Below are 17,334 nucleotides of genomic sequence, written 5' to 3' on the forward strand. Positions count from 1 at the left end.
ATAATGGACCAGGCGAGAAAATAACAAAAATAATGAACAGCCATATACCAGAGACATTTTGCAGGGGTGGAGTGGGATCAAAAACGGGGGGTGGGGGTGGGGAGTGCTTGGGATTATGGTGATAGCACACGGGTGACTTGGTGATGGGAAACCCGCGGGGATTACAATTGAGATGGAAAAAAAATGTACAAAATGATGTAAAAATAAACTGTTATAATAAAAATAAAATAGGGTCTTCATACCCTACCTTCCTTCATTTCTGAGACCTCAGTCAGTCCATACAACTGAGTCAGAGCATGGAATTGGCCCCAGAATATAACTTCATCAAACTTTATTCTTATTAAAGAGCTCTGCATTTTTAAGGTACCACCAGCCAGCAGACCACAGATAAAACTGTAAATCACAGACACAAGTACATGTGTACCAGACACAAAACACATTCAAGGCACCCAGGAATAAAGAAGAGAGACCATAGTTTTCCTAGAAGGAAGTATCCAAGCAAGAAAAGTCAAACAAACTAAAGCAGAACAAGAAAGAGTGGGAGTCAGACAATATTTGAAAGTCCATAGCACCCCCTGCACACCAGGAATCTGACTCAGAGGCCAGGCCAGGTCAAACCAGACAGGGAGCAAGACCACTCACTTCTCTTCCCAGCATGCCCTACACGGAATCTCCACCACCAACCCTCTCCAGCAAGTGTCCAGAGCCACAGCCAGAGACGTCCCTACACTCTCCTCCCTGGAGAAGCAGCACCCACCACCCACTCTGGCATGCACCCACATGCCAGTCCTTAGAGACCTGCACCAGTGCTTGCCAACCTGATAGAATTCCTCATAATATCATCTTTCCAGTTGTTCAAATATAACTTAGGACACAGCACAGAGTGGCATTTTTAAGATGAGGCAATGAACTCCAGTCTTTTGAGTTGGACAATATTCAAGGTTAGTTTCTCAAGGGAGAGGGAAATATACTTTTTTTAGTACTGGGTGAAGTGTCATTGGGGCTCTCTCTCTCTATATATATATAGATATAGATATAGATATAGATATAGATATAGATATGTAATATATATATATAATTATCTTAAGGGGAATGTTAGGATATTCTCTACATTTCCTTTCATTCCTCTTTCAGTTCACAGTAAATAAACACATTTTTATTCTGAAACTATCTTTACATCAATAGCAACACAGATGAGCAGAATAGCCCAATTGGTGTGATCTGAAGAGAAGGTTATTCTGGACCAATTCACCTAGCTCCAGTGCTTCAATTGGTGTCTAACAGTCACCCTTAAAGGTTCATGATTTTGCCTGAACACTGAATGTGTAAAAATATCTCATTGAGGCGGTGTGTCCAGCGTCAGTCCCTGCAATCAGAATGAAGCTATTGGGGTGAGGACACTCACCAAGACAGGGCTGGTGCCCTCAGAGATCCCTCTACCTGCTCCCTCACCCAGCAGGTCTCAGATCTGGCCTGGAATTCCCAGTATATACAGGTCCTTGAACCTGGAACTACTGCTGGATTTGCTGTTCATGGCTTCAGTACACTCTGGGCTCATTTTCACATTACAGTCAACTTCAGTCTGAATCATCTTGTTCTTTTATTGCCTTTCTCAACAGGTCCCGAGTTAACGACAGTCTTCGGAAGGAGACTGACGCATGAATGAAACGTTACTATGCCGGGTCATAAATGCTAAAGGTGAAGCAAGCTTACAGGCACCAGAAACACATACCTCTGCCTAGAAAAGTCTTCACAGCCAAATTAATGACTAACCTTTAATTCCTGAGAATTAAAGGATTTTGCCAGCAAAGTCCACAGAATAAGTTACCTGCACAAAGGAATAGAGGCAGGAAGCAGCAGAATGTGACTGGAGCATAGAATTGGCAAGGGGAGTGTGGAGGGAAAGAAAAAGGCTGATGTGGTCTGATGAACTTAAACTTTTTCCCCATGGGGAACTGCAAGCCATCAGAGGTATAACAAGGAAATGCTATACTACACTCAAATTTGAGTTTTAAGTAGAAGACAAAATCTACAGACCGCTTCTAAGATAAAGGAACACAATAGTTGGCAGACAGAGCCACAATGTTAGCAGATTTATCAAATTCGTATTCCAGAACAGTGATGCTCACTTGAGCGTAGTGTTAACCCCCAGAGGACAACTGGCATTGCCCACAGACATCTCTGCTTGTCACATCTGGCAGAGGTGAGAGGGTATCTAGCGGATCCAGGCCAGGGGTACTGCTAAATGTATAAGACAACCTCCCACAACAAAGAATTCTCCAGTCCAAAACAGCAACAATGCCAAGGCTGAACACCCCTGTCCTAAAAGAACAGATAGCCAGAGGGTGCAAAATAAAATTGTCTGCTTCCCTGAGAGACAAAGACAGGAGCAAAAGATAAGTTGAGCTTCTCCATGTTTTTGTTCTGCCTCTTTCCACATGTGGGGTTAGAACTTTACTGACTGTAAGGATGCTGATGGTGGAATAACCTAGAATTTTATCCTATTGATTTTTTTTAAGATTTATTTATTTATGCATACAGAACTTGGGTATAGGCCAGAGGTATGGGGAGTGAGAAGATTCACCAGAGACAGAGTGGGGAGCAGAACAGGCAGATCGAATGAAATACACTGCTGAGGAGAGCAGCAGGCTGGTCAGGAGTGGTCTGCCACGCCATGTGGGTCATCTCCCTGGCCAGGGATCAAACTCGTGCTGCAGTGGCTGTGATAGCTTCATAGTGCTGTGCTTTAACCCACTGTGCCACCGTGAGGGCCCACCTATTGATTTTTTTAAAGGAAATCATTTACAAGCTTCAATACTCAATTAATGGCCAAGTTTCTTCTGATCAAACCATGCAGCTAGGCAATAATGAAGGGCAATGTCACTGAACAAAAGGATAAAGAGTGGGAATATTCCCTACTTTTAGCAGAATCGGTGAGTTTCAATGGAGGTGTCAACACATGGAAAAAAGCATGTCTCCCACGGGAGAAAAACAGGGGGACTGATACTGCAGGAATTTCCCTATTGATACTCAGGTGGCAAAAGATCCCCCAAGGAATCCACCCAATCTGCCATCACTTTTTAAATTCAAGTTCTGTATCAAACTAAAAGCTTCTTCACATGAAAGAAATTATCATTAGAACAAAACTCACCCTACCAAAATCTACAAAGAACCCACTTAATGCAATAAAAAATAAATAAATAACCCGATCAGAAAATGGACAGAAGAGCTAAATAGACACTTCTCCAAAGAAGACATAGTGATGGCAATAGACACTTGGGAAAATGATCATCATTTCTCATCAGGGAAATGCAAATAAAACTGTTAGGGGGAAAGAATGTCCTGAACTAACACTACTTTGTGGACTCTGGCCCTAGCCTAGACACCATAACTACAAATCCCAGCATCACCAAAGAGAGGATTGCTGGGACCTGAGGGTGGAGTTAAGCAGTGATGTTTAGATATAAAACCGGACATGTGGGCTTTGGGGGTCTCTTGGCCTTGTGGCCCACAACTTGTCTCTTGGCTTTTTGCAGGTTTTCAGCATACTATTGGGGTTCCAGGTCAGTGGAACTTGTAGGAGGCATTAACCGAATTATCTTTCTCTATCTTTCCCTGAGTTATTCATTTCCCTTTCTCTTGTAAATAAACCTATTATTAACCTTTTTGTGTGCTCCTGCAGTTGAATCATGTAAGTTCCTTTAAGTGCACAGGTGAGGACCCATAGTCAGGAAACCCAATTCACATCAGGATGCCCTGAAACAAAACCACAGTGAGATACCACTTCACACCTGTGAGAATGGCCCAAATGGAAAAATCCAGAAACAAGTGTTAGTAAGCACATGGAGAAACAAGGATCTTCCTACAGTATGGTGAAAAATAGCACAGAAGTGTCTCAAAACATCAGAAATATATCTACCAGATTATCCAGTAATCCATCTCCTCTATATCTATCTGAATACCTATGTTCACTGTAGCACTATTTACAATAACCACACTAAGGAAACAATCTAAGTGGCCAATAACAGATGGCTAGAAGAAAAAAGTTGCAGTATACAAACAAAATCCTACTACTCAATTATTTTTAAAAGTGATCACTTACCATTTGCAAGGACATGGATGGAACTGGAGGGGATTATGCTAAGTGAAATGAGTCAGAAGGAAAAAGACAACTGCATGATTTCATTCATATGGAATATAGAGAACACATAAGAATACAGAGAAGAAAGAAAAAAACACAAAACCAAGCAGGAAAAAAACACTACAAATCTGACTGTAGAACTGAGGTTACTGGAAGGGAAAGACGGAGAGAGAGAGCAAAGTGTGGAGGAGGTGTGGTGAAGGATTACTGGGGTGTTGGTGGAGGACTTGATATGATAACATCCATGTGCAGAGGTGTGATCCTAGCCCCCTAAAATATAACCCATGCTATAAATCAGTGTTACCTCAATAAACCTCAATAAACATAATTTCTAAAAAAAAGTACAATAACTGAATTCCCTTTCTCTGAGCAAATTTAGAAAGCCCAGAGTCTTTAGAATGTAAGAGTGTTAAAACAAGCCAAAGATATGTTTAAACTCCAGAATGTGTTGAAATACGTGATATCAAAATACATTTTCCCTGTGCTGAAAAGGAAAATAAAAGTCTTTTTCAGATAATGTCTTTTTGGGGCTTTCACTCTCATTTCTACCTACATCTTCAAGGCCCGCCTCGGTCTCATTAGCACTGTCTCCACTGCAACAGTTCAGCAATTGAAAGCAGTTATTTGGAAGCAGAGTACAAACACCAAACACAGTGGCCAAGTTGAACTTCCGCAAATTGGAGAATCTGCCCTTGCATTGGTTTTCAATTGAGGATAGGGATTTCATTACAAAGACAATACCTGTGAAAGTGCTGGGCAGAAAACAGCAGTACCAGTAGATTTAAACTGCATGGCTGGGAGGGGACTTAGGATTTTGCAATAAGTAAGGATTAAAGGGATCCTGGCAGAGAATTTTGTCTGCATAACCATTTCTAGAAGAATACAATGGGAACTTGTAGCAATGGGAACTTGTCACCTCTGGGGAAAATAAAGTGGATATCCAGGGAGCAGAGAAGGGAAATGAAGTCACTGATGATAGCATATCCTTTGGCATGCTTTGAATTCCGAATTCTGTATGTGCTATCAACCACCAGAAAGTAATAATACAGAAAACAAATGGGTGATATAAACCCACACATAAAATAGCAGACTGAAAAAACATTCCCAAATTAGCATCTTCTGACGTGGCCTCTCTTACTTATGGTGTCATAGGAGTATGAAATATGGAAACACTCAAATCTACAGTGGGAACTTAAATTCACCTCTGAATTCCCAGCATTTATTCCCAATTACCATGGGCTTTCCCCCCAGGGATGCCTCAAAGACAAAATGCCCCACACCCAAATTCCTCTTCTCTCCTCCTTTCCTCTAAGCTTGATCCTCCTCCGATATTCTCACTCATTATTAGAAATACGCCCATTCCTCTTCCTATTAAAAACCTCAGCATAACCTTAGAGACCTTCCCTTCTTGGTCTCAGCAGTCACTAAATGTTATTAACGCCATCAGAATGATGCTGTTTGTACCATGCCCTCTCGTTTTATCCTGCTGAACTTCTCTAGCTCAGCTCATTGATCAGTGAGTTTCCTTCACAGGAATGTAAGCCCTCTGGCTGTTCTTCCCACTAGCTCTGCTTTCCACATTTCCTTTGCCTCCCCACTGCCCCTCCCCCCTATCATCTTTATCAAGTACAATTATCCCTTCCTGCTTAAGAATCTTGGTTAGCTTCCTTGCCTACCATCTTAAAGCCCAGATGTGCTAGTTTGAGAAATCACATTTCCCATTGCAGACAGCAGAAACATTTCATCCCCAGCTCATAACCTGTGCTCCGTCCACCCCCCGAGCAGTAAGCCTTGCTCAATGACGCCCCCTGCCGTTTCCCTCTCTCCCCTCCCTGCTTTCCTGCTTTGTCCAATGGAAAAATTCCTGCTCACCCTTCCCCCACCACCACTCAATTTATCCTTATCTACAAAGCCTTTCAGGATCGCCCCTCCTCTGTCCCCTCTCACTCCACGAGGACCCTGGCCACATGCTCACAATTATTTGTTTCTCTCTTTCCCGCCAGACCGTGAGCTAATTTTTAAAAACTGCTGCTGTATTTTATTCATGTTTGAATCCGCTGTACCCCCTGCTACCACTGCACATAAATGTTTGCTGAATGGATTGGCTGAAAGTATTTTCGCAAAAATGTAACACATTATCCCCAAATTTTATAGATCGCTGTGGCTAAAATCTCATTTCTTTGCCCTCACTCTCTGCATACCTGTTGGCATGCCGGCACAGACCTCAGGAGCGCCTGTTCTTCAATGGCAACTAACAGAGTGCCTGCTATTTGTAAACAGGGCCATTTGTAACCCCTGTGGGCTAGATTTAGAGATTGCCTTTCTAACTCAGACAATGCTCCTTTGAGCACTCACTCCACTCTAAGCATTTCTTTTCCAATTGTCTTGAGTCCTATAAGTAACCTTTGTTTACTCAGAAAGCACTTTCAGGGAAACTGAAAGGAGCTTAAAAAAAAAAAAATGCAGTGACACCCACAGGGACCGAAACTGTCAGTGGACCACAGCCTGCTAAGAGGACAAGGGGTGTCAGGAGAATCCACTCCAATCCCTGCCCACTTCCACCGCCATCAGCTAGTTAACTGCTGGAACCTCCCAGGACTCTCTGCTCCCAGCACAGACTGGTGCCATCTATCAATCACAGGATTGTTCAAGTGAAACAGTATCATAAGCAAAGTGATAACCCTGGTGGCCTGAAGAACTGTGCTGGTTTGGACTCCTAGAGCCAATTTCTATGGAGGAGGGGTTTCCCCACCACTTGGGAGCAATTATTTGACACCAGCTGCATAGCCACAATTGAAATCAATCCTGATACCATGCACAAAGACACCATCAGATTCCACCAGCGAATGGCTCAGTCCTCCAAGAGTGCCCTCCCCCACCCCTTCAGATATCTGCCACAGGTATCACCTGGACCTCTGATCAGCTGGTTATAAGCCTGAGCTTCCCTCATACCTCTCTTTAGATTCAACAATTTGCTTGAGTTGCTCACAGAACTCTGGAAAACACTACTTAATTTCATTTATAAAAAGATACACATGAACATCCCGTGAAAGCCATACATAGGGCAGGTGTGCAGATGAGAACAGAAGTGTCCATTTTTGCTCTGAATTCAGGCCACTCACCTTGATTCTCCACTTGCTCACCAGCCAGGAACTCTCCCAACCCTGTCCTTTAGGATTTCTAAGAAGACTGCTTTACACCAACCTGGTAGGTTGCCAGCAAACAATTTCAACCCCTCTTCCCTCCCAGGAAGTTAACAAGATAAAAGCCCCATTCTTAAGAGACCCAGGGGCATTCCAAAAGTCACCTTGTTAACCCTACAAAAGAGGTTACCAGCTCACCACTTAGAAAATTCTTTTTTTTTTTTTAAGATTTATTTATTTATACCTCTGGTATAGGCCAGAGGTGTAGGAGTAGTGAGAAGATTCACCAGAGGCAGAGTGGGGAGCAGAGCAGGCAGACTGAGAAAGTACACTGCTGAGGGGAGCAGCAGGCGAGACTGAATCACCTCCGGGGTGGGGTTCCGAACTTGCACTGAAGCAGCTGCAGCTAACTTGCCGTGCTGCGTTGTAGCCTGTTGTACCACCGGGAGGGCCCACTTGGGAAATTCTAAAAGTTTAGAACCTCTGTGCTAGAAATGAGAATAAAAACTAAATATGTAATTCTTATTCTAAATCACTATATCACAAGTGAGTTAGTACATCAGGGAACATTGGGGGTAGGTACTCATTCGAATGGCTCCCAAGGAAGAAGATAACCAAAGACAGCATCCAGCTTTTGCTCTTCTCTCTCTACCTAGAATGTTCTACCCACACATGTGCTCATCCAAGCAGGCCTCTGCTCCACTGTCACCTCCCTGAAGGACTCAGTCCAAAGCAGCAGCACCCACCATGCTTCATCTCCCGAATGCAGCATTTGATTTTGAGCACTTAGCACAATACTTCCCATGCACGTGAAGCATATCACCTCACTGTCTACACACTGACTCTCATTGGTGTCTCCTCTGTTCATTCAGGAGAACAGGGACCTTGTCTTATTCCCAGACAAGCCAAGTACATAGTTGTCTTCCAATAAGTGTTTGTTCTTTTTTTTTTTCTTTTAAGCACACAAGGAAATATAATACAGGGCACTACTTCTCAAGTCGGTTACCCTTTTAGAGAAGGTACAAGACACAAATTTAAAATGTTTAGAGGTCTCTCTCATGGTACAGGGGTTAAGTCTCAGCACTGTGAAGCTATCCACAGCCACAGCAGCCTGAGTTTGATCTCCAGTCAGGAATGTGACCCACATGGCACTGCAGACCTCTGCTATCTCGCTCTCTGCTCCCCCTCAACAGTGTGTTTCAGTAGACCCACCTGTTCTGCTCCCCAGTCTGTCTCTGGTGAGTCCTCTCATCTCTATCCCACCCTTGACCTACACCCTATTTCTTGTGTGCATAAATAAGTTAAAAATAAATAAATAAAATGTTTAGCCATTTTTAAGCCAATGGTAGGTGACTAACTTCTGAGTATCCAGAAAGGTATGCCCCACACCTCACTCATGCAATGCATATTCTTGGGACCCTGGGGTCAAAAGGTTAATAGCTAGCTGGGTTAAATATAGGCAAAGATGGATAATAAGGAAAGAAAATGACAGAGGTTGAGGAAAGAGTAACTGTTCCAGGGAGCAGTCTCCCAGGGAAGACAGAACCCTTGTTGGCCTTGAAGGCAGTGGATAATTTGGTAAATTTGGGTGGTTTACCTGGAGTTTTTACACACACATGTGGCATGCAGCCAAATTATTCACACTCGGGGATCCACAGGTCCCCCTGCTGCCCACATGTGACAGCAGTATGATGCAGCATACTGCTTCTCGCTGTTCTCTTAGCCAGACCACCGGCCAGGAGGGAAAGGATGAAAGTCCCAACGGGGACTGACAAAGTCAAAGAAGGCTCACAAGCCCCATCTACATCTAGAGGTGGCGGGGAGGCCTGGTGGAACCTGCAGAAAACTAAGGCAGCTGGTAGAGCAGAGCACACAGCCCCGAGGAGGAGGGTGATGAGAAAGACTGAAGGAGAAAGGAGTCCCAAACAGTGTCACAGGGTGGTCCCAGGGAAAGCGGAGGTCCCAGCTTCCCTGCCCCACCAAGGAAGGATGTTGCCAAGCAGGGAGAATTTTGAGAGGAGGCTGGGGAAAGAAGGGACAAAGATGGAGACCAGAAGGAGACTGGGAGGAGGCACAAGGAGCAGAGAAGAAGCTGCTCTTGCTTCTCAGCCTCGGGCTTGTGCCAGGCACTTGGGGGACATGGAAGGAGACCCTTGAAACAGACATGGGTGAGGCTGGTGGGGAGGTTACCAATGGCGGCTTTATCTTGATTTTGCTCTTTTCCTTCCAGGCTTGCCTGGCCCCTTCTGCCCCTTTCCTCTGGGTCCCCACCAGGAGATGCCTTCGACTGTGACAGGCTTTCAGGCCTCAGTGGTCCTGCTTTGGGCCAACTCTGTTTGGCTGGGCACTTACCCACAAGGAGACGGGTAACTTAAGGTGCTTGATTTGGAAACTATATTCTTTATCTTTGCCATCTCTTCACTTTGTTGCACGCAAATTATATTAAAGTTCCTTTCCATTAGAGGTCTTGTTTTGTCTTGATACAGCGGATGGCAGAAACTATTTAAAGCAGGCGGGTTTGGGGGTCCCGTGGTGCTCCTGGGGTTACCTCACTGTAACAGGAACTGTGCATGTGTTCATGAACCTCATTAACAGGAGAGCACCTCCTCATGGGACAGGCACGTGTGTCAGAGTTTACTACTCTGTGCCTTCATCTCCTCCTCAATAAAAATGGAGATAAAAACAGCACCTACACCACAGGGTTGCTGTGTAGATGAAATGAGTTAATGAGAGCAACAGTCTGGCATGTAAGAATTATTCTCACTACAAGGCTTTCTGGGTGAAACCTATTTTTTTTTCAACACTACTTCATCTTACTGGCCTATATGGATCAGTTTTAGAAATCCATGGTTTAAGGTTTTATGTCACTAACTGGTGGGCCAAAGTAGGTTAAGTCTTGGAAAAAAGTTAGAGAGCCAAGTTATAATGAGAATATCGGAGGCCCCCACACCCAGTCTGGCCTTTCCCTCAGCCCTCATGTCTGCAGTCGAGTACTGTGGCTCTCACTGGCTACAAAGATGAATTATTCTGAGGTAAAAGAAACCTAAGTGACTTTCAATAGCCACGTCACTGTGTGTGGGTCTCCGCCTAGCCTCAGCTTCCAGAGCAGGTACTCACGGTTCCGGGGTGTAGAGGGGGTCCGAGCCATGCCGGATGTACTGAGTACAATGGAACACTCTGTAGGCCAGTCCTGCCAGGAAGTCTCTCGGACTCAGATATCCAGCCACTGGCCTCACTGTGAAGCCAGATCTTTCTAAAGAGGCAACAGAAAGAGCAAACTGAAGATTAACCTGTTAGGACTGGAGTTCTTGAAGAGGGCTTCCTATTTATACAGATGTTCTAGAAATAAAGTAATCAAGATCTCAAAACTAGAGACAGTTGAGTGACATATACCGTTAACAGCTATCATGTTGCTGGCTTCTGGTGACTAAAATACACTCTGAAATGATGGCTTCCAGGAAATGAGACATACATTAAAATGGAAAGAAAGGTGAAAAAAAATAAGGATTTAAATTCCGAACCCAAATTAGGATAAGAAATCTCAGATCCACAGGAGATTATAATCTAAAACAATACTTACCATGTATATTACCTGCTATCTTTCTGAACAGCACAGACAGGAAGGGATCCCTTCTGCATGTCTGTGGTCATTTACTATGTAGTTAATCCATCCCCTTCTCTAGCGTCTTGGAATCAGTTCATACTATAGCTCATTAGGATAGACACCACTAGCTCCTTTGTATATTGTTGTTTTCTGTGATATTATGCAAACAATCATATTAATCATGGCAAGCTGAAGAGGTACACTAAAGCTCTATCTCTGTGTTCTATTAGTTTATACTAAGAAGAACCAAAATAAGCAGACCACCATAAAGTCTATGCAATCACCTTACACTGCTAACTCAAGTATACTGTATGTCCTCAGTGTTTTCAGTTTTAAAAGCTACCTGAAACTCCATTCTCCTAAAAACCTGAACATTTTACAACAGAAAAGCTGTTCTTATCTCTGACACCAGCATTTCTAATTTCCCATTCTGAAAATCTCAAGTCATGAAGATAGTAGCTCAGAATAGTTAGAATTTTTTTTTGTTATTGGTTTTTTTTTTAATAATATAATAGTTTATTTTTACATCATTCTGTGCCTTTTTCCATCTCAGTTGTAATCCATGTGGGCTTCCTATTACCAAATCACCCATGTGCCATCACCATAGAGTTAGAAATTATTTTTAAGGACAAAACCAATTAAGATTATAAAACATGTCCATCCTAGGATTTCTGGAATCTCATGGAAATTTCCCTGTTCTCAGGGAATTTGCCTCCTCGGATCAGTAATTCTAACAGTGTTGTGTATACTCTTGAAACTTCTACTTTCCACAATCCCCATCTGATATAGAATAGGTACGTGTGTTTTCTTTTTTTATTTAATTTTTTGACTTATGCATACAGAGCTAGGGTACAGGTCAGAGGTACAGGGGCCGCAAGAGAATTTACCAGAGACAAAGTAGGGAGCAGAACAGGCAGATTGACAAAGTACACTGCTGAGGGGAGCAGCGGGCGGGGCAGGAGTGGTCTGCCACGCCATGTGGGTCAGCTCTGGGGTGGGGATCAAACTTGCACTGAAACAGCCACAGCCAACTTCACACTGTTGCAACCCAACCCGCTGCACCACCAGGGAGGGCCTTTTCTTCTTTTTCTATCTTATGTCTGTCAAATCAGTATATCCCATATGTGGGACATGAGAGGGAGTAAAATGCTTCATTTTATGTAAGTTTATGTAATTCATTTATGTAATTTTATATAATTTTTTAAAGTATGTAACTATCATGTCAAGAACTTTGAATTTGTGGATACCATTGTTTAAAATCTTCCCTTTTTAAGGTAAATCGATATTTTTAAGTGAATCATTTAAGAGAAATAACACATACATTGAGATGGTGCTTGCTAAGTGTCAGTAATGAGGCAGACAGTTCTCCTGGCATCTGGTACCAAGGACTGTGAAAAAAGCAGCAGCAACAACCATCATTATAACTAAGGCTCTGCTGTGGATTTCAGTGGATCGAGCAATAACCAGGGCTATGAGATAGAACATTCGTTTCTACTCCTGTCCACCTTGACAGATAGATGAAATGATCTTCCTCCTAGAAGACACTGAGGCACAGAGAGGTGAAGGCAACTAGTCTCCTGGATCACACCACCTCCCACACATCAGGTGACAAATATAGTAAAAATGGTGGGATGGTAGTCTAATTACTGGGACTTGAGAAACAACACAATAAATAAGCAATCCCCATACATGAGCAATCTCGTCCATCGTAACTATATAATACGCACATCAGTCCGTGGGAATCAAGAGGGTGAGTCGTGGTAGAGCCATGAGGGAGAATATAATCCAGTTACCAGCATGAAGCACTGCAGTTTGTAATTAGGAGCTAATGAAGGGAAGCTGATCAGTAGTTCTCAAATTCTTTCAGTCACAAATACTGAGGATGGTGTTCACTATGGGGACCCTCCCACCATGACAGGCACGGTCCTGGGGGAAGACCATGCCTCATGGCCTGGTACATATGATCTGGAATGAAGCCAGAGATAGCAGAGGTCATGCTGGTTGTGCTGACTGGGATTCACAGAGGAGAAAGGGCTTGCTCTGAATCTTGAAGAATAGGTAGATTTGAGGAGGCTCACTGTTGGCACAACCACTGCAGCATGAGTTCAATCCCTGGCCAGGGAGGTGACCTACAGGGCACGGCAGACCTCTCCTATCTTGTCACTGTTCCCCTCAGCAGTGTATTTCAGTAGATCTGCCAGTTCTGTTCCCCACTCTGTCTCTGGTGAATCCTCTTGCCCCCCCCACACACACACACACTTCTGGCCTGTACCCCAGTTCACATATGCATAAATAAATAAATCATTTTTAAAAAATAGGTAGAATTTGAGTAGGTGGCAAAGGGATAATTTTTCTAGCAAGAGACAGGGCCTGAGTAAAGGAACAGAGAGCCCCCAGCTAAAACAGAGGCTTTCTGAGCAGGGGAGATAACCTTGGAAAGTTGGGTGGGTCATTAGTGTTTAACCTTGTCAGTGGTTGTTTTCTGTTATGTTTTGTTTCATCAGTGATATTTTTAGCAAAGCAAATAAAGTCAGCTTACTGAGATAGTACAACAGAAGAGCTACCAGATCAGGAAAAAAAAAAAAACTCAAAAGCTGAACTTGCTAATAGCCAATGGGGTTTGCCATAGCTCACAACACAGAGAGACCTCACTGAGTCCCAGAGCTACAGAAACAACTGAATCCACCTCACCACCCAGAGTTCCCTGTCTGCTCACTGCAGTGACCCCGGGTAGTTGTTGGCTCAAGGCTCCTCTTTTGGTTGTTTTGTTTTGTTTTAAAGATTTATTTATTTATACTTACAAGAACTGGGGTACAGACCAGAGGTGTGGGGGTGGTGAGAGGATTCACCAGAGACAGAGTGGGGAGCAGAACAAGTAGGCTGACTGAAATACACTGCTGAGGGGTACAGCAGGCAAGACAGGAGAGGTCTGCCACGCCATGTGGGTCACCTCCCTGGCCAGGGGATTAAGCTTGCTCCACAGTGGCTGGCAGTAGCTTCATAGTGCTGCGACTTAAGGTCTTGTGCCACCAGGGAGGCTCCCTCAATGCACCTCTTTTGAAATCAAGAGTTTTTTCCTTTTTGGGAAAGGGCCTTTGCTGCAACATGTGACACTGGAAAACCAACAAGGATGTTGGCTGGGAAGACACAGCCTGTAAACCCTTACCTTTCAGAAACACAGACACATCTTCAAGTTGAGGCACATTGTCCTCCCTGTAGCCACAGTACTTAGTCAGCAGAGGGAAGTTTTTCAAATACTCCCGGCAAGCGTGCGTGGGGTAGAGTTTGGAGAGTTCCCGGAACACAACACCCCAGGTTTTCGTTTCCTCCTCGGTGTACTCCACTCTGGGGATGGGCTGACCACTGGGCACGAGAGAAGACAAATGAGTGCAGCTGCTCCAGACCCAGGCCGGTAAGACCCAGCCTCATGCTTATCCAATCAGGCGTCTGTAAAGAGGACACCTGAGTGTCTGCGAGGCCCCCCTCTGATATTGTTATAGGACAAAATCTGTTACAACAGGGAGAGAGGGGCACCCCTGAAGCCCCAAACCTGTCTGCTCTAAGTGGGTTCTGCCATCCGCCGCAACAAGACAAAACATATAAAAATTAATGAAAAGGGACTTAAATACTGTGAATATACAATACGGAACACAAAGAATATAATTTCTAAATCAAACACCTGAAGTTACCCATCCCCTTGTAGGCAAAAGTCCACCCAAAGGGGATTGGCCCAAAGCAAGGCCTGAAAGCTGCCACAAGACTAAAGCACCTTCTGGCTGGGACCCATGAAAAAGGGTCAGAAATGGCCAGACAAGTCTGGGAGGGAAAGAGCAAAATCAAAATTAATATAAACACTGCCATAGTCACCTCCCTACAGTTCTCTCACCCACATCTGCCTTAACCAGTCCAGGGTCAGGAAACAAGCCCGGTTTCTTCATCACTTGCTTGCTGCTCCATGTGGCTTCCTCAGGTCTCCTCCTTGTTCTCCATCCCGCTTCCTTCTCTTCTTCTCTCTTCTTTCTCTGCTCAGCTCCACCCTCCTTCTGGGTGGGGCAGGGAACCTGGAACTTCCCCTTTTCCTTGGGACCACCCTGTTACAATATGATCCTTCACCCCAATCTTCAAAGTTGATGCTACCTTCTAATTGTGTGTGTGTGTGTGTGTGTGTGTGTGCTTGGACTTAAAGGTAAGTGCCATGATTATGTTCCATCTTCGCACATCCTTACTGGAATGTGATATGTTTTATATTCTTGAACTGAGATCCGGAGTTGGGGAGAGCTCTGGGTTGGGAGGAACTGGCTTAGGATGGAAGCTGAGCTCCTGCCTGTTCTGCATCCACACCAGGACAAGTCCTCCCGGAAAGGTCATCCATTCCCCTCACCCAGGCCCCCAGAGTGGCAAAAGGAAGAGTAACCAGAGGCGGCATCATGATGTGATAGCTGCTGTGTTGGCGTCAGGATGCTGCCCAAGGTTGCCACTCCCTCCCCCAGGTAGCCGCACAAACATCTAGGCCCCACAGAATGGGGCATATAAAAGACCCCCAGCCTGTAAACTGGGAGCAGAACTCCCAGGCCCCCTCTGAGGGACCTGCGGGCCACCTGCCCAGGAGCGCAATAAAGCCTTCTCCTCTCTTACATCTGTCTCCTTGCCTTATTCTATCGGCCGGACCTTACACACCCCTAACATCAGGAAAGGTTCCTGGAAACTGTAACTTTAAGCAAAACAATGTATAATGAAAGCAGTTCCTCAAATAATGCCATGTCTTTCAGTATGGCTGGGAGTTTGTTTTTCTCATTGATATCGTAATGAAACGACGTTGCATGAAACAACACTGAGGGCCAGCTGTAAATGGATGTCTCTTGACAATAAAACTGCCTGTGGGCTCTCTGCATCCCAGGTGGGGAGTTCACCCTAATCTACAGGGGTAATTTTAGATTATTTGCTCTGTGAGCATAATGTCTGGCAAATATTAAAAGCCTATGCTAAATGTAAAAATGAGAGTTAGGCAAATCATGAAACCGAAGCATTCATTACACACCCTGCTGGTAAGAGCACACATGGAGCCCTTCCCATTTAGGAAAAGAGTCAGCAAAACTGTTCTGGAAAGGTGCAGAAAGTAAACGATTTAGGCTTGTGTGCCATCCAGTCTCCGTCGCAACCATTCCATGGTGTCTGGAAGGCAGCCACAAACCTATGTAAACAAGTGAATGGAGCTGTGTCCTAATAAAACTTTCTTCGCAAAAACAGGTGGTGGATTGAAGCTGGCACACCACAGGCATAGTCTGCTCACGCCTGATTGAAAATATTGGGAGGTGAGCCCGGACTGCCGTGTTTTGGGCAAGCTTCCTGGAGCCTGGTTGACCAGGTAGAAACTGCAGGTTCCCTGCCAGAAAGATAGTGAGGAAGAAATGCTGGTCAAACAGCAGCCATGAGCAGGGAACACAGCCGGCTACCAGCGGGGTTCCCTAGCAAAAGGGGTGTGGACCCTTGCTTCTGCCAGCTAGCTCCGAGGACCTGCACGTAGTCCCCATGGAAACACCTATCTGAAAGTGAAATCAGGGCTTGAGAAAACCACTGGAAGTTCCCCCCACTGCCCATTCTGGCCTCTTGTCTGAAATTCTGCCCCTCAAGCAGCACATAAACACACACAGTGTTTGGAGGTTCAAGCATATACTCAAAGTGCTGCCCTTGCCGAGTACACAGTTGAGCCCATTGCCTGCAGCCTCCCGGAGCCCAGGAGTAAGCAGTATCTGTCACTTGGTGGCTGACACTGTGAGGCCCCTTGAACAGGTGGGAGTCACTCAGGAGCACCCTCGGGGGTAATAAAAAAGGGGGGACATTCACCAGACAGACTAACAAACAGATCCCTGTCCTCCAGCCCTCCCCAAACGTCAGAGTTCTGGCCAATTGCTTTCTGTTTAAAGTTAAGTTGAAATGCATTTTCTACTGCCCCAAAATGTTTTTATTGTTTTAAAAATTAACTACAGCCCATGAGGGATAAGAGAACACACAAGGAAGAAAAACTAGAAATTAACATTTGCTTTTTCTAAGTACCAAGACTAGGGCTCAAACGAAGCAAATTAGAAGAAGATTAGCCTTGTTTAAATTTGGCTGTTGATAACAAATAAAAAATTACAACCTGGCAAATATTTGTGGAGAAGATCAAGACCGCTAAGATTTAGCATTTGTGAGGATTTGAGAATGAAAGCTTGACGTGGGGATATAAAAATAGAAAGGATGTAGGGCCATAAATATATATGAACGGTCTACCTCCAGCTCCAGAAAATTCAACAAAATCAATCTGAGTCGGGTAAGCCAATAAAGCTAATAAGCGTTGTGCACAATCAGAAGGTAAGAGAGCAGTGAAGCTGAAACAATAAATGAAATATTGAGGAGCTATTTGGAAAGAATCATTGGGTCAAACTTTTCTCTTCAATATCAATCTG

General features: G+C 44.4%; 1 protein-coding gene across 1 annotated transcript in view; it reads right to left on the bottom strand.

The window, feature by feature from the left end:
* TPH2 (tryptophan hydroxylase 2) overlaps positions 1-17,334 on the bottom strand; it is a 101,583-nt gene that overhangs the window by 53,908 nt on the left and 30,341 nt on the right. The window contains exons 6-7 of the mRNA XM_004675883.1: positions 14,055-14,251; positions 10,402-10,537 (exon numbers count right to left, since the gene is read on the bottom strand). Of these exons, the coding sequence (XP_004675940.1) occupies positions 10,402-10,537; positions 14,055-14,251 (333 nt within the window). The remainder of the gene's footprint in view (positions 1-10,401; positions 10,538-14,054; positions 14,252-17,334) is intronic.

This window comes from Condylura cristata, unplaced genomic scaffold (assembly GCF_000260355.1).
Source record: "Condylura cristata isolate star-nosed mole 26May11 unplaced genomic scaffold, ConCri1.0 scaffold00004, whole genome shotgun sequence".
In the NCBI taxonomy this organism is placed as follows: Eukaryota; Metazoa; Chordata; class Mammalia; order Eulipotyphla; family Talpidae; genus Condylura; species Condylura cristata.